At 48.7% G+C, this 25,268-nt stretch overlaps 1 protein-coding gene across 4 annotated transcripts in view; it reads right to left on the bottom strand.

Moving 5' to 3' along the window:
- The window catches only part of TRA2A (transformer 2 alpha homolog), a 234,683-nt gene extending 213,651 nt beyond the window's left edge, over positions 1–21,032 (bottom strand). For 3 of the 4 annotated variants that reach the window (XM_033930860.1, XM_033930861.1, XM_033930862.1), the window contains exon 1: positions 20,564–20,724. In XM_033930860.1, the coding sequence (XP_033786751.1) occupies positions 20,564–20,707 (144 nt within the window). In that variant the 5' untranslated portion in view covers positions 20,708–20,724. Of the gene's footprint in view, positions 1–20,563; positions 20,725–20,775 lie in introns of those variants that run through there. The other variant, XM_033930863.1, reaches the window with a different exon arrangement.
- Positions 21,033–25,268: the final 4,236 nt, after the last annotated feature.

Below are 25,268 nucleotides of genomic sequence, written 5' to 3'. Positions count from 1 at the left end.
GAGAAAAGCGCTGCACCGCGCTAACGCTGGCTTTGCTGTCTTCTGTCCACTGCGGCCGCCCTCTCTGACTACTTCCTGTTTCCGCTAGGGTTGGCCGCAGTGAATAGAAGACGCCGAAGCCAGCGGCTGTAGCCGCCGATCTCCGTTCCTCCGGGGGGGGGGGGGTCTGGGAGGAGAGGGATCGCAGCCACTCAGCGCCCCCACCAAGGAGCCCAGCAACTTTCCGCTGCCCGGGACCCGAGTCATTTGCCGCCCCCCCTCTTCCCTTCCCGCGGGCCCGACTGGCAATTTAAGCAGCATGTACAGCACTCTTCAAACGCTGCTTCGGGCCCTTCTACTGCCCTGATTTGCTCCGGACGTGCCAGAGTAAATCAGGGTAGTAGAAGGACCCGAAGCAGCGTGTGAAGAGTGCTGCACACGCTGCTTAAATCGCCATGTGTAGTCGGGCCCGCGGGAAGGGAAGGGGGGGCGGCAAAGGACTCGGGCCCGCGTTTGTAGTCGCGACTGTGGGAAGGGAAAGGGGGTAGAGGAAACGCTAATGCTGCTGTGTGGGGGGAGGGAATGCTGCTTTGGACAGACAGAGGGAGGAAGGGAGACAGAAAGACAAGAAGAAAGACACAGGGGCAGGTGCACAGGGAACTGGTGTGGGGGGGGGGAATGCTGCTTTGGACAGACAGATAGAGGGAGGAAGGGAGACAGAAAGACAAGAAGAAAGACACAGGGGCAGGTGCACAGGGAACTGGTGTGGGGGGAGGGAATGCTGCTTTGGACAGACAGAGGGAGGAAGGGAGACAGAAAGACAAGAAGAAAGACACAGGGGCAGGTGCACAGGGAACTGGTGTGGGGGGAGGGAAATGGAGGGGGAGGGAATGCTGCTTCGGACAGACAGAGGGAGGAAGGGAGACAGAAAGAAAAGAATAAAGACACAGGGGCAGGGAGATATACAGAAAGACAAACAGACAAAGGGGGCCAGGGACAGAGACAGACAGAAAGTAAGACAGCGGGAGTCGCGTCAGGAGGGGTGCGGGATGCCGCAGAGGGAACTTTGCCAATTGTGTGCAACTGGGCGGCTGTCAGGAGCCTCTGATCAGGGGCAGAGCAAGGTAAGTGTATCATAGGGATAAGGAGGAGGAGGGGGGGAGAAAAAGGAAGGGACGCCTACTGCTGGACAGGGAGAGAAGGAAAGAGGTGCTGATGGACAGGGGGAGAGTGAAGAAAAAGGAATGGAGGCCTAATGTTGGACAGGAGGAGAAGGAAGGTGCTGCTGGACAGGGGGGAGGTAAAACAAAGGGAGAAGGGCTGCTGCTGCATAAGGAGACCTGTGAAGGGGTGGTGGTGGACATAGGGGAGGTAAAAGGAAGGGAGAAAGGACAGGGGGAGCAGGCAAGAGGTGGTGATGGACAGCCAAGGAAAAAGAAAGACAAAAAGAAAGAAAGCAGCTAAGGAGAGAGAGAGAGAGAGAGAAATAGAGAGAGACACACACATATATTCTAGCACCCGTAACGGGCTATAAGACTAGTTTTATTATAAACCATTTAGATATGTTTGATAGAGGGCATATCAAGAAACTAATAAACAAACTCCATTTGCCAGAGGTGATTTGAGCCCTACTCGTGATAAAAGATTAAGCAGACAGCCTATCACCATCACCGATGGGTTCGATGATCATTACTGGGAGCCTTTTTTTTGGGTAGAAGGAGGAGGAGATATACTTGACAGAGAGGAAGTACAGGAGAAGAAAGAGAAGCTACATCTGGTAAGTGTGTGTTGGGGGGGGGGACATTTGCAGGAAGAAAAGAAGAGGGGAGGAACATGGCACAGAGAAGAAATGCTAGGCATGGAGTAAGTAAGCATAGTAACAGGGCCAGAGAAGCAAAGCTGGGAAAAGTGTGAGATAGGAATACAGAGGAGCGATACAAAATATAGGAACAAGGAGATGGGGGAAAATGCTGGATAAGACAGAGAACCCACAGAAAGATGAACAGAGAAAATGGGTGGTGGACATAGAGAGAAAAGAAAGTGTCAAAAAGACAGGAGACCCTGAAAAACACAGAAAGACACTTAGGCCTAATCAAAAGAAAATAAAATACTCACTACAAAGATAGAAAGCAGTATTTTATTTTGTATTAATTGAAACATGCATATCTTGATATCTTGCATTTCAATTTCTATATATTTAAAGTCTGACTTATCAAGATTTAGTACAAAAGATATGAAGATAAACTAATATGTGGTCCCTCATTTCATACTTGCTGAGGATGTGTCTGTTTTACATGTATGACCAAGGTGAAGTATTCTGCTAGTATAAAGACCTGTAGCAGTCCAGTTTGTTCTGTTTTCTCACTAAATGGTGTACTGGTGTTATAGGGCCCAGTGCAGTATTTTCAGTGCTTTTTCATGTATAAGGTTGCTGCTCTGAATCCTGAGAGTTTCTACAGTTCTGAATGTATTTGTCCACAAGTATCCCCAAATGGGTTAAATGCAGAGCTTGAGTGGGCGTCCCTGGTCTAACACAGAGCCTGGGGGACGGATTGTAGAAAGATATTGGGATCACCCAATCAGAAAGTAAGTGGGAGGCCCCGAACACTTATGATTTTTATTTATTTATCATTTTTTAATTAGTCAAACAAGTATCATTTACACACTTGAATACAGATTCACCAAATTAAACAGGGAAATGAATCCCTAACATTATGAAAAATAAGAAAGAAAACTATCATTATTTAGTCCATAAATATTTTTGGAGTCAAGAACTAGAAATAAAGAAGAAGAAAAAGAAAGAGAAAACAATCTCATTACATGGGAGCATTACAAAGAGGGCACTGCCAGCAGGCAGTTCACGTTACTCTTTTGGAATGGGAACAGAGCCAATTATGATCTCCCCACCTTCTCTAGCCACAATAAAGTCTAACAATTGTTTGGGCTCAAAGAAAAGAAAGTTTTTACTCAAATAAGTAATAAAACATTTTGAAGGATATTTAAGTACAAACGTAGCACCTAATGAAGTGACTCTCGGTCGATAAACCAGAAAGTCCCTTATTCTACTTTGCGATATTTGTGAAATCAGGAAATTTACATATTTTGAGCCCATAAATTGGTCATTAATATGTCGGAAACAAGTCTTAAGTATTAAGTCTCTATCAAACTCAAGTGCAAAAGTCACTAAAAGAGTAGTCCTTTCCATTATAACTTCCAAAGAATTTTCCAAAGAGTTTGTTAAGTTAATTTCAGCTCCAGGCATCTCAGTTTCCGTTGGTGTAGAACAAGCTTGAATGGTCAAATATTGCGCTCTCACTATTAGTGGTAAGTTTTCTCCAGGCAAAAGCAAATTTTCACGCATATATTTGCAGACCATTTCAGTAGCTGAGATTTAATGGTGACCTTGGAAAATTTAAAATTCTCAAATTATTTTTTCTTTGATAATTTTCAATATACTGAACTCTAATTTTTTGGGAATGACAGATCTCTCTTTAACTATGTCTACTTGAAGATCATTCACCTGAGAAATCTGCCTCTCATGCAGTCTCACCATATTCCTTCAGGATTTCCCCATGGTGTTCCACTTTAGCACTGATACTACCACAATCCTTCCTTAAAACTTCAACTGCTTTTTTAAGGTTAGAGTTCATTACCTCTATTGCCCTCCAAACATCTTCTAATTTGACGACAGCTGGTTTTTCCAACCTTCCAAAAGATGATGGTATTTCTTCCCCGGATTTTCTTTCTCCAGTCTCTGTGCTGGAGATTGTTGTTAGATCTCGGTCTTGCATTTCGACCCGACAGGGTCTCACATCCGCTCCTCCAGGGCTCCACACTTCCGTTTCCACTTCCAGGGACATCAGTGTTGCCTGAAGCACAGGGCTGGAACCTCCGGGCTGGATAGGTGTCTCACTTCAGGGCTAAATGAAGCCCCTTCGACACTAAGAACCTCTGTTGAAAACGGAACTTCTCTTGAAGCTGGCTGTGCCATCTGGATTGCTCATCAGGCCAAGCCCTCCAGAGTCGTCTGAACTAACCGACTCAGAGTCACGGTAGCTGGAGGCATTGACCGTAAGGATCCTTTCCTCTTTCCCATCGCAAAGAAGCAACGCGAATGGGCAAGTTTGGTCAGTTCTAGAGGAGCTCAGTGGCACAGCTCAGCGCACACGTCTGCTCCCGACACCATCTTGACTCCGTTCCACTTATGATTTTAAAGTGTTTGAGGCTTGGGAATGGGGCAGGGACAGGAAAAGAACTCACTGGGACAGGAAAAATTTGGCACTGTGCCATTCTCTAGCTCCTACCTCCGAACTATGGCAATAAACAGCCAGGGGGACAAAGACTGTTCCCCTGGGTCAAGTGTCTGCCGACTGAAAGTCAGCCTGCACATTCTAAATTCCCACTACGTACACAGTTGAGAGCATGAAAATGAGCTTCTGCCCACCGAAAGAGCAGTTGAGCTTCCATTCGCAACAATCTGCTTCCAGTGCCTCCTTGCCTGTTGTCATAGGCCATCACTGTTGCATTGTCTGAGAAGACTGACTGGCTTGCCTTCCAGAGTCTTCTCTAGTGCTTGAAGTGCTAGTCAAATGGCTCTTGGTGCCAGGCGATTTATGGACCACTTCTGCTGAACCAATATCCAACAACCCTGAACTGGGTGTCCATTGCAATGACTCCCTCCTCCAACCATAAAGGCTGGCATCGGTGATATCTCCCAGGAGGAAATTTGAAGAGGCATGCCGCTAGAAAGGGCAGCCACCTGCATCTACTACTGCAGGCTGCTCTTTGCTGCCAATACTGGCCCTCTGATGTGATCCCTGAAAGGACCTCTGCATTGCTTGGCCTGCCACATAAGGACGGGATCTTGGACAGCCTCCAAAACTGCTCCATCTTGGACCACGAGCCGTCCAGGATCTGCTGTCTGGTAACATAACACTTGCCATTGGGTCATCCAGACCCTTACAAAACAGCATCTGCCCCTGAAAGAGGAGCTTGCTCAATGTGGTTTTAGATGGCAGAATCTCCTAAACACTGTCTGATCCTGAGCATCAGTTGAACAGAGATTTCATAAGTCAACACCTTGCTCGTAACTCTGATATCATACAGAGAGTCCACTATATAATTCACCCTACATAGGAGCATTTGGGTATCTTCATTGTTGACAGGCAGGTGTGGCAAGCATGTGCCACAAAGGAAGTCGCACCTGCCGCCTTAATCCTTAGGGCAAAGCCTTCACATTTACTCTTGACGAGCAAGTCCACTTTACAGTCCTGAAAATTCTTTAGCATCACACCTCCTTCACAAGGCAGGAATGTGCATTTGGTGACCTGTGCCACCAGCAAATCCACCTTTGGCTGAACAGCTGCTGGAAATTCAGACCCATCAGGTAAAGTTTGGCCACTGCCACCCGCAGGGATCCCTCTGAAGACTCCCAGTGGTCCATGACCAGCTTTGTGATGTCCAGATGCAAGGGAAAGCATATGGTTGGAGAAACAGAGCTGCTCATGACTGAGCACCAAGACAGAGCTGGAGGATCTTCCAGCTTCAATCTTCTCAGAGACGGAAATGATGCCCAAAAGCACAGAGGCTTTGAAAAGCCAGTGCATCGTGGGTTCTTCCTCCAAGTCCAGGGCCACTGCTGTTTCTTGACCGCTGCTCTCATGTAAAAAAAACAGACTCTGGCAGCAAAACTTCATCCTGGGACAACTGTGGCATAGAATTAGAGTTTCCATTCTCCCAGTCTATATCAGCCTGAACCTCCTTGACTGGCTGGGGCGCATGCTGAGGGAAGCTCCCCTGTGCCATCACCTCTGGTATGCTGCATGCAGATGCCGAGGACCCTTAGCAGGTCAAATAAGCATTCCACATGAGGCTCACAAAATCTAGGGTGAAGCCTTGCACTGGGGTCTCGAGGACCCCCTGCCCATCCTCCTGGGCTCTGCATGACTGCACTTAGCCAATGCACCTTCAGAGGGCTCTGGAAAAGCACAGTTACTTACCGTAACAGGTGTTATCCAGGGACAGCAGGCAGATATTCTTGACTGATAAGTGACAGCACCGACGGAGCCCCGGTACGGACAATTTTAGAGTGATTGCACTCTAAGAACTTGGAAAGTTCTGGCATGCCGCACCGCGCACGCGCGAGTGCCTTCCCGCCCGACAGAGGCGCGCGGTCCCCAGTTATGATAAGCCAGCTAAGAAGCCAACCCGGGGAGGTGGGTGGGACGCAAGAATATCTGCCTGCTGTCCCTGGATAATGCCTGTTACGGTAAGTAACTGTGCTTTATCCCAGGACAAGCAGGCAGCATATTCTTGACTGATGGGTGACCTCCAAGCTAACAAAAAGAGGGATGGAGGGAAGGTTGGCCATTAGGAAAACAAATTTTGCAAAACAGATTGGCCGAAGTGTCCATCCCGTCTGGAGAATGCATCCAGACAATAATGAGATGTAAAAGTATGAACTGAGGACCAAGTAGCAGCCTTGCAGATTTCCTCAATAGGAGTGGAACGGAGGAAAGCTACAGATGCTGCCATTGCTCGGACTCTATGGGCCGTGACAGAACCTTCCAGTGACAGTCCGGTCTGAGCATAACAGAATGAAATGCACGCTGCCAGCCAATTAGACAACGTACGTTTAGAAACAGGACGTCCCAATTTATTCGGATCAAAGGACAGAAAGAGTTGGGGAACTGATCTGTGGGGTTTCGTACGCTCTAGATAGTAAGCTAGAGCCCTTTTACAATCCAAAGTATGCAGAGCTTGTTCCCCAGAATGAGAATGAGGTTTTGGAAAGAAAACAGGCAGAACAATGGATTGGTTGAGATGGAATTCAGAGACAACCTTAGGGAGAAACTTTGGATGTGTACGCAGAACCACCTTGTCATGGTGAAAGACCGTAAAAGGTGGATCTGCAACCAGTGCATGAAGCTCACTGACTCTCCTGGCAGAGGTAAGAGCAATAAGGAAAAGTACCTTCCAAGTGAGAAACTTGAAAGGAGAGGTAGCCAAAGGTTCAAATGGAGGCTTCATTAAGGCGGAAAGAACCACATTGAGATCCCAGATAACAGGAGGGGCTTTAAGAGGTGGTTTCACATTGAAAAGACCCCGCATGAATCTGGACACCAGGGGATGAGCTGAGAGAAGTTTTCCATGGACCGGCTCATGAAAAGCAGCAATGGCACTGAGGTGGACTCTGATGGAAGAGGACTTAAGGCCAGAGTCAGACAAAGAAAGCAAATAATCCAACAACGTCTCCACTGCCAGGGAAGTGGGATCAAGATGATGAAGAAGACACCAGGAAGAAAATCTCGTCCACTTCTGATGGTAACATTGCAGAGTGGCTGGTTTCCTGGAGGCATCAAGAATGGAACGAACAGGCTGAGACAAAAGAGTATCATGAGAGGTCAGCCCAAGAGATACCAAGCTGTCAGGTGCAGAGACTGGAGGTTGGGATGTAGAAGGGTCTCCTGATGCTGTGTAAGCAGAGAAGGAAACAGAGGAAGAAGAAAAGGTTCCCTGGAACTGAGTTGAAGTAGAAGGGAGAACCAATGTTGCCTGGGCCACCTCGGAGCAATCAGAATCATGGTGGCTCGTTCCCTCTTGAGCTTGAATAAGGTTCTCAACATGAGAGGCAGAGGAGGGAAAGCATACAGGAACAGATTGGACCAGTCGAGGAGAAATGCATCCGCTGCCAGACGGTGAGGAGAGTAGAGTCTGGAGCAGAATAGGGGCAGCTGGTGATTGTGAGGAGCTGCAAAGAGGTCTATCTGAGGAGTGCCCCATTGAGCGAAGATAGACTGTAGAGTTACAGGATCGAGTGTCCACTCGTGAGGCTGGAGAATTCTGCTGAGCTTGTCCGCTAAGGAATTCTGTTCTCCCTGAATGTAGATAGCTTTCAGGAATAGATGGTGATTTATGGCCCAAGTCCAAATCTTCTGGGTTTCCTGGCATAAGAGGCGAGAGCCTGTCCCACCTTGTTTGTTGATGTAGTACATGGCCACTTGATTGTCTGTGCACAGCAGAAGGACCTGAGGAAAGAGAAGATGTTGGAAGGCCTTGAGGGCATAAAACATCGCTCTGAGTTCCAGGAAATTGATGTGATGCTTCTTTTCCTGGGCTGTCCAAAGATCTTGAGTCTGGAACTCGTTCAAATGAGCTCCCCATGCATAAGGAGAGGCGTCGGTGGTGATGACTAGTTGATGAGGAGGCTGATGGAACAGAAGACCTCTGGATAGATTTGAGGATACCAACCACCATTGTAGAGACTGACAAAGAGATGATGTCACAGATATGTGTCGTGAGCAAGGATCCGTCGCTTGGGACCACTGAGTAGCAAGGGTCCATTGAGGAGTGCGCAGGTGAAGACGTGCGAGGGGTGTGACATGGACTGTGGATGCCATGTGACCCAAGAGTATCATCATTTGTTTGGCCGAGATGGAATGTTGTGGAAGCACCTGCTGACATAGAGACTGAAGGGTCTGAAGACGATTGGATGGTAGGAATGCTCTCATGAGGAGTGTGTCCAGCATCGCTCCAATGAACTGAAGTCTCTGAGTGGGGATGAGATGAGACTTGGGTAGATTGATCTCGAATCCCAGTATTCGTAGAAACAGGATGGTTTGGTTGGTGGCCAGGAGAACTGCTTGAGCGGATGTGGCCTTGATTAACCAGTCGTCCAGGTAAGGGAATACCTGAAGGTGGTGAGAGCGTAGAAAAGCAGCTACCACAATAAGACATTTGGTGAACACCCTTGGAGAGGAAGCAAGACCGAAGGGCAGCACCTTGTATTGGTAATGACAATGATTGATCATGAAACGGAGATACCGTCTTGAGGTTATATTGATCGGTATGTGAGTGTATGCCTCTTTGAGATCGAGGGAGCATAGCCAGTCGTCTTGATTGAGAAGAGGATAAAGAATGGCTAAGGAAAGCATCTTGAATTTTTCCTTTACCAGATGTTTGTTGAGATCGCGAAGATCCAGAATTGGTCTGAGATCTCCTGTTTTTTTGGGTACTAGAAAATAACGGGAGTAGAATCCCTGCCCCTTTTGATCTAGAGGAACTTCTTCTATAGCGTTCAGAAGGAGGAGGGATTGGACTTCCTGAATAAGGAGGGCAGATTGAGGACTGTTCAAAGCAGACTCTTTTGGCAGGCTTTGGGGCGGAAAAGTCTGAACGTTGAGAGAGTAGCCGTGGAGGATGATGTTGAGGACCCATTGGTCCGAAGTGATAACTTCCCACCGGCTGAGGAACAGAGAGAGACGACCTCCTATAGGTTGAGGCAGGAGAGCAGATATAGGAGTACTGGCTATACTTTGGAGAATTAAGTCAAAAGGGCTGTGCCTTCTGCTGTGGAGGTGGCTTCACAGGCTGCTGTTGCTGCTGTTGTCTGGGAGGCTGACGTTGTTGCTGCCGCTGACGCCTGGGTTGCTGAGCTGTTGCAGGCAATGGGCGAGCTGTGAAGCGGCGTTGATAGGCTGACTGTTGTCTAAAAGGCCTTGCTGGGGGAGGCTTTTTCTTATTTTTAAGCAGGGTATCCCAGCGTGTCTCATGAGCAGAGAGCTTTTGAGTAGTCGAGTCCATGGATTCCCCAAAAAGCTCATCCCCTAGGCACGGGGCGTTGGCTAACCGATCTTGATGATTAACATCAAGTTCAGATACCCGAAGCCAGGCCAGGCGACGCATTGCCACAGACATTGCTGTCGCTCTGGAAGTAAGTTCGAAGGTGTCGTAAATGGACCTAACCATGAACTTACGCAGTTGAAACAGAGACGACAAGCAATGGTGAAAGGATTGTTGTTTCCGTTGGGGAAGGTACTTCTCAAAGGAAGCCATGGTGGTAAGGAGATGTTTAAGGTAGAAAGAAAAATGAAAAGCATAATTACCAGCTCTATTTGCCAACATTGCATTTTGGTAGAGCCTCTTACCAAATTTATCCATGGCTTTACCCTCTCTACCAGGAGGTACAGAAGCATATACACTGGCTCCTGAAGATTTTTTAAGGGTGGATTCGACAAGTAAAGATTCGTGTGGAAGTTGAGGTTTGTCGAACCCAGGAATGGGAATTACTTTGTATAAAGAGTCTAATTTACGTGGGGCCCCTGGAACCGTTAAGGGAGTCTCCAAATTCTTGTAGAAAGTCTCCCTCAAGATGTCGTGAAGAGGGAGCTTCAAAAATTCCTTTGGAGGTTGGTCAAAGTCAAGGGCATCCAAAAAAGCTTTAGACTTTTTGGACTCAGCCTCCAAAGGAATAGACAAAGAGTCACACATATCTTTCAAAAAAGTCGAGAAAGATGAAGTGTCATGCCTAGAGGACGGGTCATGTACAGCAGAATCCTCCTCATCTGAGGAACATTCTCCTTCAGAGAGAAAGGGTTCTTCTGAATCTCCCCACAGATCAGGATCCCTGACATGGGAAGAACGGTCCCGAGACTCTGGAGTAGATGGTTCTACATGTCGGGTTTTGCGCACTGACTTACCCGATCTCATCGATACCGAGCCAGGCGATGTAATCGGTGGCACCGGTGCCAAAGTCTGCACCGACTGATGTTGAGCTCTCGGCTCCGGTGCAAGGACTGGCATCGATACCGATGAGGTCATAGAAATAGGTCGAGTGAAGCGGTACCGAAGGAGTGGATACCGACAGCACAGGTTGTTCCACTATCGGCACCGGCTCAGAGCGGACCGGCACCGGAAGGTTCGGTGCCAGGATAGCTGGAAGGAGCTGTTGTAATTGCTCCTTGAGCTGTACCTGGAGAATGGCCGCAATACGGTCATCAAGGGATGGCACCGGTACCGCCTTTTTCTTCTGCGGTACCTGCGGTGCCGCTCGACGCCCCGGAGATGAGGAGCCCGATGTCGAGGGACTCACCTCGATAGGGGCGGAGCGCTTCCGCTGGCGCCTCACAGTCGGCAGGATTGGACTCACTGCACTCGAGACCGGAGGACGCTCCAGCGGGGAAGGCTTCTTAGCCGGCTTACCTGAATGCTGGGACGCCGGTGCGGTGTTGCGCGGCGTCGAAGAAGAGGGTGCCGACTGAACTGGTGCCGAAGCCGGAGTCGATGGAACGGGATCGGACATCTCGGCACCGAACAGTAATCGCTGTTGTATTTGGCGATTTTTTAATGTTCGTTTTTTAAGTGTGGCACAGCGGGTGCAGGTGGAGGCCTGATGCTCAGGACCCAAACACTGTAAGCACCAGTTGTGTGGGTCCGTGAGAGATATAGGCCGAGCACACCGCTGGCACTTTTTAAACCCTGGCTGAGGGGGCATGAACGTAAAGACGGCTTCAGCCAAATCGAAGGCCGAGGCCTCGATGCTGGCAGAAGGCCCCGCAGGGGAAAAGCTAAATTGACTAAAAAGAAAAGTTTTTTGTTTGTTTTTTTTTGACAAAAATTAAAGAAAAAGGAAACAGGCAAAAAGCCAAAAAGGTTTACGCGAGCGGGAAGGCAAGTCAAAAAAATTTTCAACAGCCGTTGAAAAAACGCATCTTCTTAGCTCCGCGGAAACTAAGAAACTGGGGACCGCGCGCCTCTGTCGGGCGAGAAGGCACTCGCGCGTGCGCGGTGCGGCATGCCAGAACTTTCCAAGTTCTTAGAGTGCAATCACTCTAAAATTGTCCGTACCGGGGCTCCGTCGGTGCTGTCACCCATCAGTCAAGAATATGCTGCCTGCTTGTCCTGGGATAATAGTCTCTTCCCCTGGGAATGCACCTCTTGTGGATCCCCAGCCCTAGAGAACTCAGAGAAGGACGAGTCCAAGGCTCCTGCCCCCTCACCCATACACTCCGCCATATGCAGGGCATCGATGCTCCTCAGCTAGCAATCCAGTGCAACCCTGGCATGATATAGGGGTAGAAGGCCCGAGGGGTCCATCCCTATCAATTTAAAGCAAAACTGAGGGGTTTGGGGGCACATGGAGGCTTTAGAAAAAAATAAAGTTTAAAATCAAGATGGCCACCAACAGCAAAATCGCACCAAAAACAAAAAAATGCAGGGAAAGGGGTTCTAGAGGAGGCGGACCTAGGCACTGGGTGTAGAAACTTTCAAATTTGACTTTTGAAGGACTTCCCCACCCCAATTTTCCCCATAGGCTATAATAGCCTCACTCACTATACTATGTTATGCCTGCCTACATCAGCATAGTAATTCAGCTGGAACAAATGGAGAAATGTGCCTGGACAAACATGGTCTTCAGGCTGCCAGTTGGAATGATGTCATACTGAGTGAACCCCAACCCCCAGAAAACCTTATCGTGAAAGGTGGGGTGGCCCAGGGGGTGAGAACCATGCAGCCAGTCCACTATTAATCCTGGCCAAGCCTAGAAGGAGCCAAAACAGCCTGTGTTCAAGCTCCTGAATAACTTAGGAATGTGAGTAGCTATGCAGTGGACTGCCCTTGAACTTCAAAAATACAAAGGCAGGCAGGCTGGCTAGCTAGCTAGAGGTCCCGCAGGGTTGATCCTGCTAGCAGCAGACTTCTACAACAAGAGTCTGCACCTTCTCCTAGGCAGAAGTCCAAACCTCTGGGCATGGACCCTGCAATCAAATACTTAGAAAAAAAATACCCCAAAATAATAAAACCTTAAAGCAGAAAAACATTGCTAAGCAACCTGCTTGCATAAAAAACTGAGGGGATCAGGAGCAGCTCACTGGGAAAGAGGTGGAGTTGAATGAAAAGATGATCAACAGTTTTCTGCAAGCAATTTGAATATTTAGATGCAAAACCCTACTGTTCAGGAACACAAGACACATTGCACTAGAACTGACAAAGTTAAAACAACAACAAAAGAAAAACAACATTACAAGTCTGCAAAAATAATCAATTTTCTCAGTTGGTTCTGAAACACATACAACCAATCCAAAAACCTAGCTAAGAGCCATCAATGAATACTAGGAAAGTGACAACAAATAAGCAGCAGGTCACTAGGAAATACTTCCTTGCCCTATCAGATGAAGACCTCTCTACTAGTCAGTTAGAACCCTAGTCTGCAAATCTCCCTCCCTCCCACCCCATTTTACAGGCATAATATGGCTTGCATTAAAAAAAATGTTAGCAATAAAACTGATACTATACAATATGATAAATGAGACAATGAAAAGGAACTGTCTGCTCTAAATTCCTGAAAGGTATATTCAGCTCATGCAAACCTCAGAAAAAACACACACCCAGCTTCAAGGCCAAAGGGACCAAATTAATCCAATATTTTTTGTACAAACTAGAAACTCCCAATAAAAGTTTAACCCCCAGGCATATCAGCTAAGTTTGTGTTGGGGGAAGGGGCGGCTGGTGTGGGAAGATGTTTATATCTAACAAGGCACTTAAAGGACCAGGGGGGGGGATCAGTAACTTTATTGAGACAGCTATGAACTACAATCGACAAATATTAATGCATCTGACTAGACGACATGAGGAAAAAATTTGTCCCCGTCAACGCCACCACTGTCCCCGTCACCAATATCCCCGCCCCATCCCCACGACTAATGTCCCCGTTGCATCCATACAAACCTCAGTACAGTGGTATATTAGTTGTATTGATAAAAATTTATAAACAAAGCCCTGCCAGCTGAACATCTTTCTCTAGTTCAACAGCCAGAACTTTGATTTATAAGGAAGGAATAAGCTAAATATTGCATTATCCTAAAGCAAAAAAAAAAAAAAAGAAATTTTTTTTCTACCTTTGTTGTCTGGTTTCTGCTTTCCTCATCTTCTCATTCAATTCTTTCCATCCACTGTCTGCCTTCTCTCTGCATCTTCCATTTGCTCTGTTACTGTGCCTCTCCCTTCACCCCCCAATTGGTCTGGCACCCATCTTCCCTCCACTCCCCCCATGGTCTGGCATCTCTGTCTTCTTCCCTTCCAGCATCTTCTCCCCATGCTCCATTCCCCATTTCCCTCCAGCATCTGTTCTTCTCCACTCCCTGTTCTTCTCCACCCCCTTCAGCGGCTGTTCCTTTCCAGCATCCCTCTCGCTACCCCCCCCCCATTCAGCATCTGTTCCTTTCCACCACCCTTCAGCACCCCTGGTCCGAGCATCTCCCTCCCTCCCCCTTATCTTTGTGGCACGTTAATGTAATTTGTGCAAGCCACCAGAGCCTGCCTGAAGTCGCGTGCGTCTGCGGGCGGAAGCATCTCCTCTGAAGCACCTTCCGGTTGTATCAGAGAAGCTTCCATCCGCAGACGCACGTGACTTCAGGCAGGCTCTAGCAGCTTGCACAATATATAGCACAGTTACTTACCATAATAGGTGTTATCCAGGGACAGAAGGCAGATATTCTCAACATGTGGGTGACGTCACCGACGGAGCCCCCTAGAGGACGTTTTCTCAAGCAGACTTGCTTGAAGACCTTCAAGCTTGCGATTGGACCATGCCCCTCCCGCCTGACCTAGGGAATGCGTCTCCTCAGCGTGGCCTCAGTTCAGATAGCTAGTAAAGAAGCCAACCACAGGGAGGTGGGTGGGTTGTAAGAATATCTGCCTGCTGTCCTTGGATAACACCTGTTACGGTAAGTAACTGCGCTTTATCCCAGGACAAGCAGGCAGCATATTCTCAACATGTGGGAGACCTCCAAGCTAACCGGAATGGGATGGAGGGAGAGTTGGCAATTTAGAACAGATTTTGCAAAACGGACTGGCCAAAATGGCCATCACGCCTGGAGAAAGTATCCAGACAGTAGTGTGAGGTAAACGTATGAACCAAGGACAAGTGGCAGCCTTACAGATTTCCTCAAGCGGAGTAGAGCAGAGGAAAGCAACAGACACCGCCATCATTCTGACCTTGTGGCCTGTGACTCGACCTGGCAGGGAGAGACCAGCCTGAGCGTAACAGAAAGAGATACAAGCGGCCAACCAGTTAGAAATGGTCCGCTTAGAAACAGAGCGACCCAAGCGATTAGGATCGAAAGAGAGGAACAGCTGGGAAGCAGAACGATGAGGAGCGGTGTGCTTCAAGTAGAAGGCCAGCACAGGCTTACAATCAAGAGAATGCAGAGTCACTTCTCCAGGGTGAGAATGGGGCGTCGGAAAAAACACAGGAAGAACAATGGATTGGTTGATGTGAAACTCAGAAACAACCTTAGGCAAGAACTTAGGATGGGTACGGAGAACCACCTTATCATGATGGAAGACAGTGAGAGGTGGGTCCGCAACCAAGGCTTGAAGCTCACTGACCCGACGGGCAGAAGTGAGAGCAATAAGAAACACAACCTTTCAAGTAAGAAACTTCAAGTGAGCCCATGCTAGCAGCTCGAATGGGGGTTTCATCAAGCGAGTAAGGACCACGTTAAGATCCCAAACCACCAGACGAGGTTTAAGGGGCGGATGAATGTGGAAAAGGCCTTTCATGAAGCGGGAAACCACAGGATGAACAGAGATAAGCTTCCTGTTAATCGGCTGATGAAAAGCAGCAATAGCACTAAGGTGGACTCGAACCAAAGAGGACTTGAGTCCAGCGCCAGACAAGTGCAACAGATAATCCAGGACAGGAGGCAGACAGCAGCTCCTGCTGTTGAGTAGCACACCAGGAAGAAAAGCGGGTCCACTTCTGATGATAACATTGTCGAGTGAACTCCTTCCGAGACGCCTCCAGGACGAGAGAACTGGAACGAGGGCATTAAGTCTCAAGGAACCGAGCTGTAAGTGCAGAGACTGAAGGTTGGGATGAAGAAGAGAACCTTGACTTTGCATAAGCAGAAAAGGAAAAACAGGCAGAAGAGGCGGCTCCCTGGAACTGAGTTGCAACAGAAGGGAGAACCACGGCTGTCGGAGCTATCAGAATCATGGTGGCACACGTGGACTTGAGCCTGACGAGAGTCTTCAGAATCAGAGGGAATGGAGGGAACGCATACAGAAACAGGTTCGTCCAGTCCAGCAGAAAAGCATCCACCTCGAGTCCGAGAGGGGTGTAAACCCTGGAGCAGAAGGGGGGCAACTTGTGATTGAGGGGGGGACGCAAACAGATCGACGTCCGGAGTCCCCCAACGAGCAAACACTTGACGCAGAGTCAAGGAATGGATGGACCTCTCGTGAGGCTGCAGAAGACGACTCAACCTGTCCGCCAGACAATTGTGCTGGCCCTGAATGTAGACCGCTCGAAGGAATATGTTGCGGCAGATGGCCCAATCCCAGAGCCGCATCGCCTCTTGGCACAGGGACCCCGTGCCCCCTTCTTTGTTGATATAATACATGGCGACCTGGTTGTCCATGCAGATCAGCACCACTCGGTCGCGAAACAGGTGACAAAAAGCTTTCAGGGCAAGGAAAATCGCTCAAAGCTCCAGCAGATTGATGTGACAAAGGCGGTCGGCACTGGACCAAAGACCCTGCGTGCAAAGACCGTCCAGATGAGCCCCCCAAGCATAGGTCAATGAGTCCATCGTGAGGACCTTCTGCGGAGGGGGGGGCATGAAACAGAAGACCTCCGGAAAGATTGGAAGAGAGCATCCACCAACGGAGAGACTTCTTCAACAAAGGAGTCACGACAATGAGTCAAGAGACAGGATCTCGATCCTGGTTCCATTGGGACATAAGACTCCATTGTGGAATACGGAGATGAAGTCTGGCAAAAGGAGTCACGTGAACCATAGAGGCCATGTGACCTAGGAGGACCATCAGGAGCCGAGTCAGGGCTGAGGAGATGGGCCACCCTTCTGGCATAAACGAACAAGGGCCTCCTGACGAGGTCAAGGCAAGAAGGAGCGGAGACGAACCGTGTCCAGGATCGCTCCAATGAATTCCAGAGACTGGGACGGACAGAGGTGGAACTTGGGGAAGTTCACCTTGAAGCCGAGACTCTGAAGAAGCAAGATGGTCCGATTCGTCGCATGCAGAACTTCATGGCGCGAGGATGCTTTGATCAACCAGTCGTTGAGGTAGGGAAACACCTGCAGGCCGCAGAGACGCAGTTCTGCAGCTACCAAAAATAGACATTTTGTGAAAACCCTCGGAGAGGCCGCCAGGCCGAGGGGAAGAACACGATATTTGGAGGTGGAGATCCCCCACCCGTAATCTCAGATACCGGCGAGAGGCCGGGTGTATCGGAATGTGCGTGTATGCCTCCTTGAGGTCCAGTGAGCACAGCCAGTTCCCCTCGTCCAAGATGGGGGTACAAGGTAGGAAGGGTGAGCATTCAGAACCGTTCCCTGACCAGAAACTTGTTTAGAGCATGGAGGTCCAGGATCGGACGCAGATCCCCCGTCTTCTTGGGTACCAAAAGTACCGGGAATAAAAGCCAGTATTCCACTGGTTCGAAGGCGAAGAAGGGCCTGAGCTTCCTGCAGAAGGAGAGGCAGCTGAGACCAGGCAGAAGGAAACTCTCTTGGAGGAAAGTCCGGGGGCACGTGACTGAAGTGAAGGGAGTACCCCTCCCGGATGGTGGTAAGACTTTCCCACTGGGTATAGAAATGATGGAGACGACCCTCAATGGGGAGGGGGGAAGGCTCCAGAGGAAGGGAGCCCGAAGGCTCAGACTGGAATTGTCAAAAAGACGGCCCAGGCTTCGCCGGGCTTAGCTTGTCGCTGCTGCTGCTGTTGCAGCCACTTCGAAGGAGGCTGAGAGAACGCAGGAATAGATTTCTGCGGATACCTCCGGAGAGGAATTTCGTATTGCCGAGCCGGATGGGTCTTCGGCTTAAGTCTCACCAGGGAGGCGAAGGACCATTCATGTTCCGAGAGGGGCTTAGTGGCTGCCTCTATGAAATCATCAAATAGCTCATTACCCATGCAAGGGAGATTGGCGAGACGATCCTGGAGATTCGGATCCATGTCCACAATCCTGAGCCTAGTGAGGCGACGCATGGCGATCGCAAACGCCGTGACCCTCGAAGACATCATAGGCCGCCTGAAACATATAGAGGCGAAGCTGGGAGAGTCGAAACTCCTGACGACGAGAATCCGACACGTCCGCCCAGAACGAGTGGAGGGCTTCCACACAGAACCGGAGATAGGACGTGAAGATAAAGTTATAGTTGAGGACACGGTTCGCCATCATTGAGTTTTGATAAAGGTGGCGACCAAACTTGTTCATCATAGGGCCCTCCCGGCCCAGAGGGACGGCTGCATATACCTTTGAGGGGTTGGATTTCTTCCGGGAAGATTCAACCACCAAGGACTGGTGAGAAAGCTGAAAACTTTCAAACCCCTTGACCTGGATCATCCGGTAACGGGACTCCAATTTGGAGGGAATAGCCAGGATCGCATAAGGGATCTCCAGGTTCCGGAGGAATGTTTGTCGGAGAACCTGGTGCAATGGCAAGCGCAGTGCCTCATAGGGCGGATGAAGAACACCCATTTCCGCCAAGAATTCCTGTGTATAAGCGAATGGGAGAGTGAGGAGGCTCAGCTAAATCGCCTCAGGGGCGTTGAGGAACGACCCCGCATAGGGTGAGTCGGGGAGGACCCTGGAGTCCGAGGGACCATCTTGTGGAGCTTCGGAGAAGACAGGGCAAAGGAAACCTCCTCCACCGGTTTTGAAGAATGCACAGTAGAGTCCAACTCGAGGACAAGGGTGTGCCTGGAAGGTTTCGCGGTTGGAGACCTGCCCAAAGGGACGAAGAAGACCGCAGCATTTTAGAAGGGGCAAACCTCGGCAAATTAGTGGGTGAAAAGCGGGCCCCTGTCAAGTCACAGGCCCCAATTCAGGAGACGAAGAATCGCTCGAGGAAACACTGCGAGTCTTGCGGGCACGGCCCCGAGACACAAGAGGACGCTCAGGCTGGTCAGACTGGGGCTGGGTCGAGACCGAGGGCAGAGACGTCGAGGTCAGGACCAATTGGCTCACCACTGAGGAAAGCTGCGAGGTAAGGATAGCCTTAAGCATATCCTCGAACATAGGCACCGAGACCTAAGGATGTTGGGTCATAGGTGCAGCACTGCGCTCCTTCGGGAGCAACCTCGAGGAAGAGTATTCCCTACGTAAGGAGGCACGCTTAGAATGATGTCTCGAAGATGCCAACGAGGCGGCACTCACATGGTACTCAGGAGGTAGGCTTCTTTGCCGGCACATCTGAGGAGGAAAGAGGAGACTTACCCAAGGCCGGAGTAGCAGGAGGAGCCAAGGCCGGAGCCTTGGAGGACGAGGGGAACTTTGAGGCCGAGGCACCCAACACCGGTGCCGAGGCCAAGCTCGAGGCCTGTCCCTCAGGATCCATCAGGCCAAAAAGTTGAAGAATCTTGGCCACCCTCCGACGAAGAGCCTACGGTTGCAGAGTTGCACAACGCGGACACGACGCAGCGCGGTGCTCCGCACCCAGGTACTCCACACACCAACGATGAGGATCGGTGATGGAGATAACCCGGTTGCACTTAGTGCAGTTCTTGAACCCGGTGCGAGGCCGGGACATGAAACAAAAAAAAAGACGGCTGCAGCCCCGCGAGGCTAGGCAGCCAGAGCAAGACTGGAGATCCGGTCAAAAAGACACAAAAGAAAAGAAGAATTAACAAAGACGCAAGCACAGCAACTTAAACGAAAATAACAAAGAAAGCCGCAGTGCAAGAGGGACAACGAGATTGTGCGCAGCAAGGAAGCAGTGCTTCTGGCTCTGCGGAAAACATAGAACTGAGGCCACGATGAGGAGACGCCTGCCCTAGGTCGGGCGGGAGGGGCACGCGTAGGCCAATCGCAAGCTTTAAGGTCTTTAAGCAAGTCTGCTTGCAAAAAACATCCGCTAGGGGGCTCCGTCGGTGATGTCACTCACATGTTGAGAATATCCTGCCTGCTTGTCCTGGGATAACACACTAACACATCATAAAGGTAAGGGGGAGGGAGATAAATGCGGCCAGAAGGAGGGAGAGAGGTGACCGCGTGCGTTCCCTCCTTTAACTGTGGAGACAAGGCCATTCACCACTCCACAGGGCGGTGGATGGCCTTGTCCCTTTAACCACAGTGAACACTCCCCCCTCCCACCGTTTCAATGGGTTACCTGTGGCTAGCAGTGGTTAACAGCTACCATGTCATTCTCTACACCCAATCTTCCCAAGTTAGAATTAGAAGCATCTAGTGATTAAAGTACTCTAGTGATTAAAACATCAACCCTTACAACCAAAGCAGATTCAGATCTGCTGCTGCTCCTCCTCCTCTTGATCTAGACTAGACAAGTTACTTAACCCTCCACTGCCTCAAAGTATAACCTTAGGGCGCCTTAATATGTTAGCAAACTGAACTGATAATGTATAACAGGGGATAACACAAAACTGCTTCACAAATAAATATAAATGTTACATCAACAACGATCCTTTTGCCACGTTAGAACCAAAACACCTACAACAAACTTTCCTCACTTCCTCTTTTAGCATCCCATTCAGCTCCTGAGATCTTTTAAACCTTACCTTGCTGTACCTACATTTGACCTGCCTTGAGTTAGCCTTGGAAAAGGCTAACAAAGCTAAAACTAAAATTCACCCCGATTAGAAATCCCCTTCCCATCACACTCTCACTCAAGTACCCTCGATCCAATCAATGGCAGAAACGCCCCATAGACCCACAAGAAACAGAGACTTAAGAAAGCCCAGCCAAGATGCCGCCACTTTTTCTCTTTTAATGGGCCTTTGCACAAGACCTCCCGCCTTCCCGCTCTCTCGTGGTGGTTACCGGTGCCCGCCACTTTGCATGGCTTCTCTGCACCTCCCTTTCTTCACCACTTCCTTCCACTGCACCAGTCAGTGGGGGGGACCATTTAGAGCGAGACAAACAAGAGCTTCGCCGGAGAGCCGGAAAGCGTCCGTTAGTCCCCATTTTGTTTACTGCGTCACTATCCTCGTGTCGCCGCTATGGCCCCGGGAGGCGGCTGGCTTTGTACTCACCTTGCCCTCGAAGTTTCTGTCCTCCACATCGCTCATGGCGGCGGAAACTCCTCGTTAGGGGAACACAGATGAGAAATGGCCAGGCAGAATACTCTTTAGCAGAGACTAAGAATGAAAAGGGAGTAGAAGTCAGTTTCAACAGCTAATCCCACACCCCCTGACTCTAGGTTTTGCTAATCTTGCCCCACAAAATGGCGACGACTCTCGGAACTGGAGCTTGAATAGAAGGCGTAACTGAGAATTGTGATCTCACAAAGGGGGCGGGGGAGGGGCGCTAGCAACGGATTTGTTTTAGAAACCGGCAGCTGATTTTAGGGTGGGGCACAAGCAAAGGTGTGTGTGTACTGGATGTGCAGCAGTTGCCGCTGTCCAGACTCCAAAGACAAAATAAGAAAAGTTAGTAAGAGTCTTGTCTCATTATAGGGGGAACTAAATGCGGTGAATGTGGTACAGTACTTGATTCCCTTGTCCCTTTATCCATCCGGTGTGCTGCCTGGTTGACGATTGTACATGCAGTAGTTAAAAGCAGGCTATTACTAAACATTTTAATTCATGTAATTAAATGACATTTATATTCCGCTTATAACTCAGCAATAGGCCTTAAAGCAGATTTTTTTTATCATAATAAAATTATATAAAATTTGAATTTAATTTAAAGAATTTAACAGCTCCCATATATCAACCTTGCCTTTTATCCTTTGCTTACTATATACAAATGAATAACATTTGAAAAAGGAAAACAAAACAATTAACTATATCGTGAGCCCTAGTTTTATCAACATATCAGTTCTCACTAAATAAAACTCATGTTTTATGTGAGAAATGAAAATACTAATATATATATATTTTTTTTTTTTGTTCAATATATTTTCTAATGGTGTTAATTGTTGTAAAAATAATACAAAGGAGTGAACGTATAGGACATAACACTTATATATAATATCTAACTGGGATACTAATACATATAATTGAGTGTCAAATAATAAGTACCTTGAGGAGGTAACATTATACAAATAAGGATATATTAATAAGTGGTAATAAAAACTAAATGAAATACTGTACTGGTAAAATTCCAGCAGAAGGAATTTGTCTAACACTGTGTGCACATAACAATAAGAAGTAATGCTGCCCGTTTCACGATTCGAATCGATTCACCGATTCACTTTGGGTGAATTGATTCAAATCGATTTACCACGACAAAAAATCGGCCTCCCGATTCGTTGATTGACCACTCCTGCTTTAGAGGGCAAGTGTGGAGGGTCAGTCGGGAAGTGGCTTCCCTGCTGGTGTCCGGCTTACCCACATCAATTTACTGAATTTCAGCAGCCTGCATAAAATCACTGGCTCTAGCGATCTTTGCAAGCTGCCATACGTCTTCGGAGTTGTTTTCTCTCTGATGCGGTCCTGCCCCTTCTTTGACGTTTACACCACAGTGCCAGTGTGGTTAGGAGAAGGCAAAGGGGGTGAAGAGGCTATAAAATAAACCCACCAGATGTTTTAAAAAAACACCCAATTGGGCAGGAAAATCAAATTGAATCGAAAAATCGATTCAATAGGCTGAATCGAATCGAAATTTTTTTTCCTAAAAAGAAGTATTGCTGACTCAAAAGGTGTGAGGGGGAACATTCCTGAGACACAGAATACAATGCCTGCAGTGACATGAACATTGAATTAGAGTAGAGGTGTCAGCAGAAATAACCATAAGGACTATTGTTTAAAGAAGATGATATAAAAGCATGTCACATGAGGGGCAAGCATGTGAGGGGAGGAGTGAATGGGCAATGGTAATAGAGTCAAGAGTCTGAGGAATAATGGTAATGGGAGAAGTAATTAGGGGTGGAGAGACTGGAAGAGACAGAGAAAGGATCTGATAGGTTGTGAACTGTCTTTGCTCTATCCAATAGGCACACAGGCTGGAGAGACTAATAAAGATAATGTGAACTTCTGTATGCCTACCTTGCCAATTTCTGTGTAGACTACACATCCTTTATCCCAGGACAAGCAGGCAGCTTATTCTCACTGATGGGTGACATCACCGACGGAGCCCCAGCACGGACCACTTTAAAAGTTCACGATAGCCTGCACCACGCATGCACGAGTGCCTTCCTGCCCGACGTAGGTGCGCGGTCCCTCAATTTCTTAGTTTCCACGGAGCTAAGAAGACGTGTTTTCAACGGCTGTTGAAATTTTTCTCTTTCGCTGCCTTCCTGCCCTCGCAGATTTTTGATTTTTCAGTCACTTCTTTCTTTTTTCTTTTTGGTTTTCAGATAAATTGTAACAAAAAAAAAGTAACGATTTTCGGTTTTTCCCTCTTGCACGTTTGGCCTGGCGGGGCCTGTTCTACCACCTTGGCCTCCATTTTTTATCTTGCCGGAGCCGTTTTTCTGTCGACGGGTTTTAAAAAGTGTGGCCGCTGTGCTCAGCCCATATCAGTAACTGACTTGCTTGGGGCCTGAGCACCACCTGGAGACTTGTTCCCGCTGTTCTTCTCTTCAGAAAAGGACATTGAAGAACCGCCTTATCCAACAAAAACTCCTCTTCAGTTTCATGATGGAAGGGGAGATGACGACGCTACCGACTTCGACAGCACCATCCAAGGTGACATTGCATCATTCGACATTGGCAGAAACAACTCTGGTGTCGCAACCTTCTGTGGGTAAGCTGGCTAAGGAGCTTTCCCCTAACCCATGTGGGCCTCAGGTCAAAGTAGCAGTGAGTCAAATCTTGTCGACCTAAAAAAAGCCCAGAAAGCGCTCCACTCCGATATTGGTGAGTGCCTTGTCATCGCCAGAGTATACAACCACACCGAAGGTACCGGCAAAAAAGCCAGTGGTACCAGTGTTCTCCCTCAAGCAAAAGATTGACAGTTTGCTTAGGGAGGAACTGGGTGAGCATTTCCAGCTGCTGGTGCTGACCCAAATTATACCCATGTGGACACCGACTCTTTCGGTAACATGTGACATCACTGGCAAGGCTACATCTCAGTGGGCCCTTGTGTCTCAGTGGTCTCAAGTGACGGATCGTCTATCACAACATATATCTGTCACACCATCTCTTCTGCAGTCGCTTCAATGGTGGATGATCTCCTCCAATCTATCCAGAGGTCTCTGTTTTCACTTACCCCCTCATCACAAGGTACTCACGACGGATGCATCTCCTTATGCTTGGGGGGCACATATGGATGATCTTCAGACCCAAGGTCTTTGGACTGCCAGGGAATGGAAATTTCACAATTTCCTAGAGCTCGGAGCGATATATTATGCCCTCAAGACTTTGCATCATCTTCTTTGCCCTCAAGTCCTCCTCCTTCGCACAGACAATCAAGTAGCAATGTACTACATAAACAAGCAAGGAAGCACGGGCTCTCTCCTGTTATGTCAGGTGGCCCAGAAAATCTGGACTTGGGCGACGGCTCACAACCTTTTTCTAAAAGCTGTCTACATTCAAGGGGAGAAGAATTCCCTTGCAGACAACTTCAGAAGAACTCTTCAACTCTGCAGCTCTCCAGTCCATTTTTGCTCAATGGGGCACTCCACAGGTGGACTTGTTTGCGGCTCCCCAAAATCACAAGTTGCCCCAGTTTTGCTCCAGACTTTACTCTCCTCTCTGTCTGGAAGCCAATGTCTTTCTCCTGGATTGGACGGGCCTGTTTCTCTATGCATTTCCTCCAATTCCTCTCATGTTAAAGACTCTGTTCAAACTCAAATGAGAGGCGGTCACCATGATTCTCATTGCTCCTCGGTGGCCCAGGCAACGTTGGTCCTCCCTTCTACTTCAACTTAGCTCCAGGAAGCCCATACCTCTTCCAGTTTTTCCTACTCTGCTTACTCAGCATCAGGAATCACTTCTACATCCCAACCTGCAATCACTGCACCTGACAGCTTGGTTTCTCTCTGTCTGAATACATCTGACTTACATCTCTCTCAGCCTGTTCGACATATCCTTAATGCCTCCAGGAAACCAGCCACCTAACAATGTTATCAACAAAAGTGGACTACGTTTTCTTCCTGGTGTCTTCTTCATCATCACGATCCATCTTCCTTATCAGCAGTGGCGTACCAAGGGGGGGTGGGGGGGAAGTCTGCCCCGGGTGCAGCCTTAGGGGGGTGCACAGCCGGCCAGGTCCGGAAAATTCCTGGGCTGCAATGGTGACGGCACTCAGCGGCATCGGCGCTCTCCCCCTGGTGACGGCACTCAGCAGCATCAGCACCCCCTCTCCTCCGCGACGGCACCCAGCAGCATCAGCGCCCCCTCCCCTCCGCGACGGCACTCAGTGGCATCGGCGCCCCCCTGCGTCAGCATTCAAGTTCGGCCTCCTTCTCCTGGCATCAACAGAACTTCAGATCGGCCACAGGTGCTCAGTCAAAAGCTTCCCCTGACTCAGCTTCCTGTTTCCGCCCAGGCAGTTCAGTCATATTCCGGGTTTTTTTCAAAGAGGTCAAGGCAGGTGACTCTATGCAATGACACCTCAGTAACAACCATACAAAAATAGA

Source organism: Geotrypetes seraphini, chromosome 2 (assembly GCF_902459505.1).
Source record: "Geotrypetes seraphini chromosome 2, aGeoSer1.1, whole genome shotgun sequence".
Classification (NCBI taxonomy): Eukaryota; Metazoa; Chordata; class Amphibia; order Gymnophiona; family Dermophiidae; genus Geotrypetes; species Geotrypetes seraphini.
This window is presented reverse-complemented; position numbering and strand designations above follow the sequence as displayed.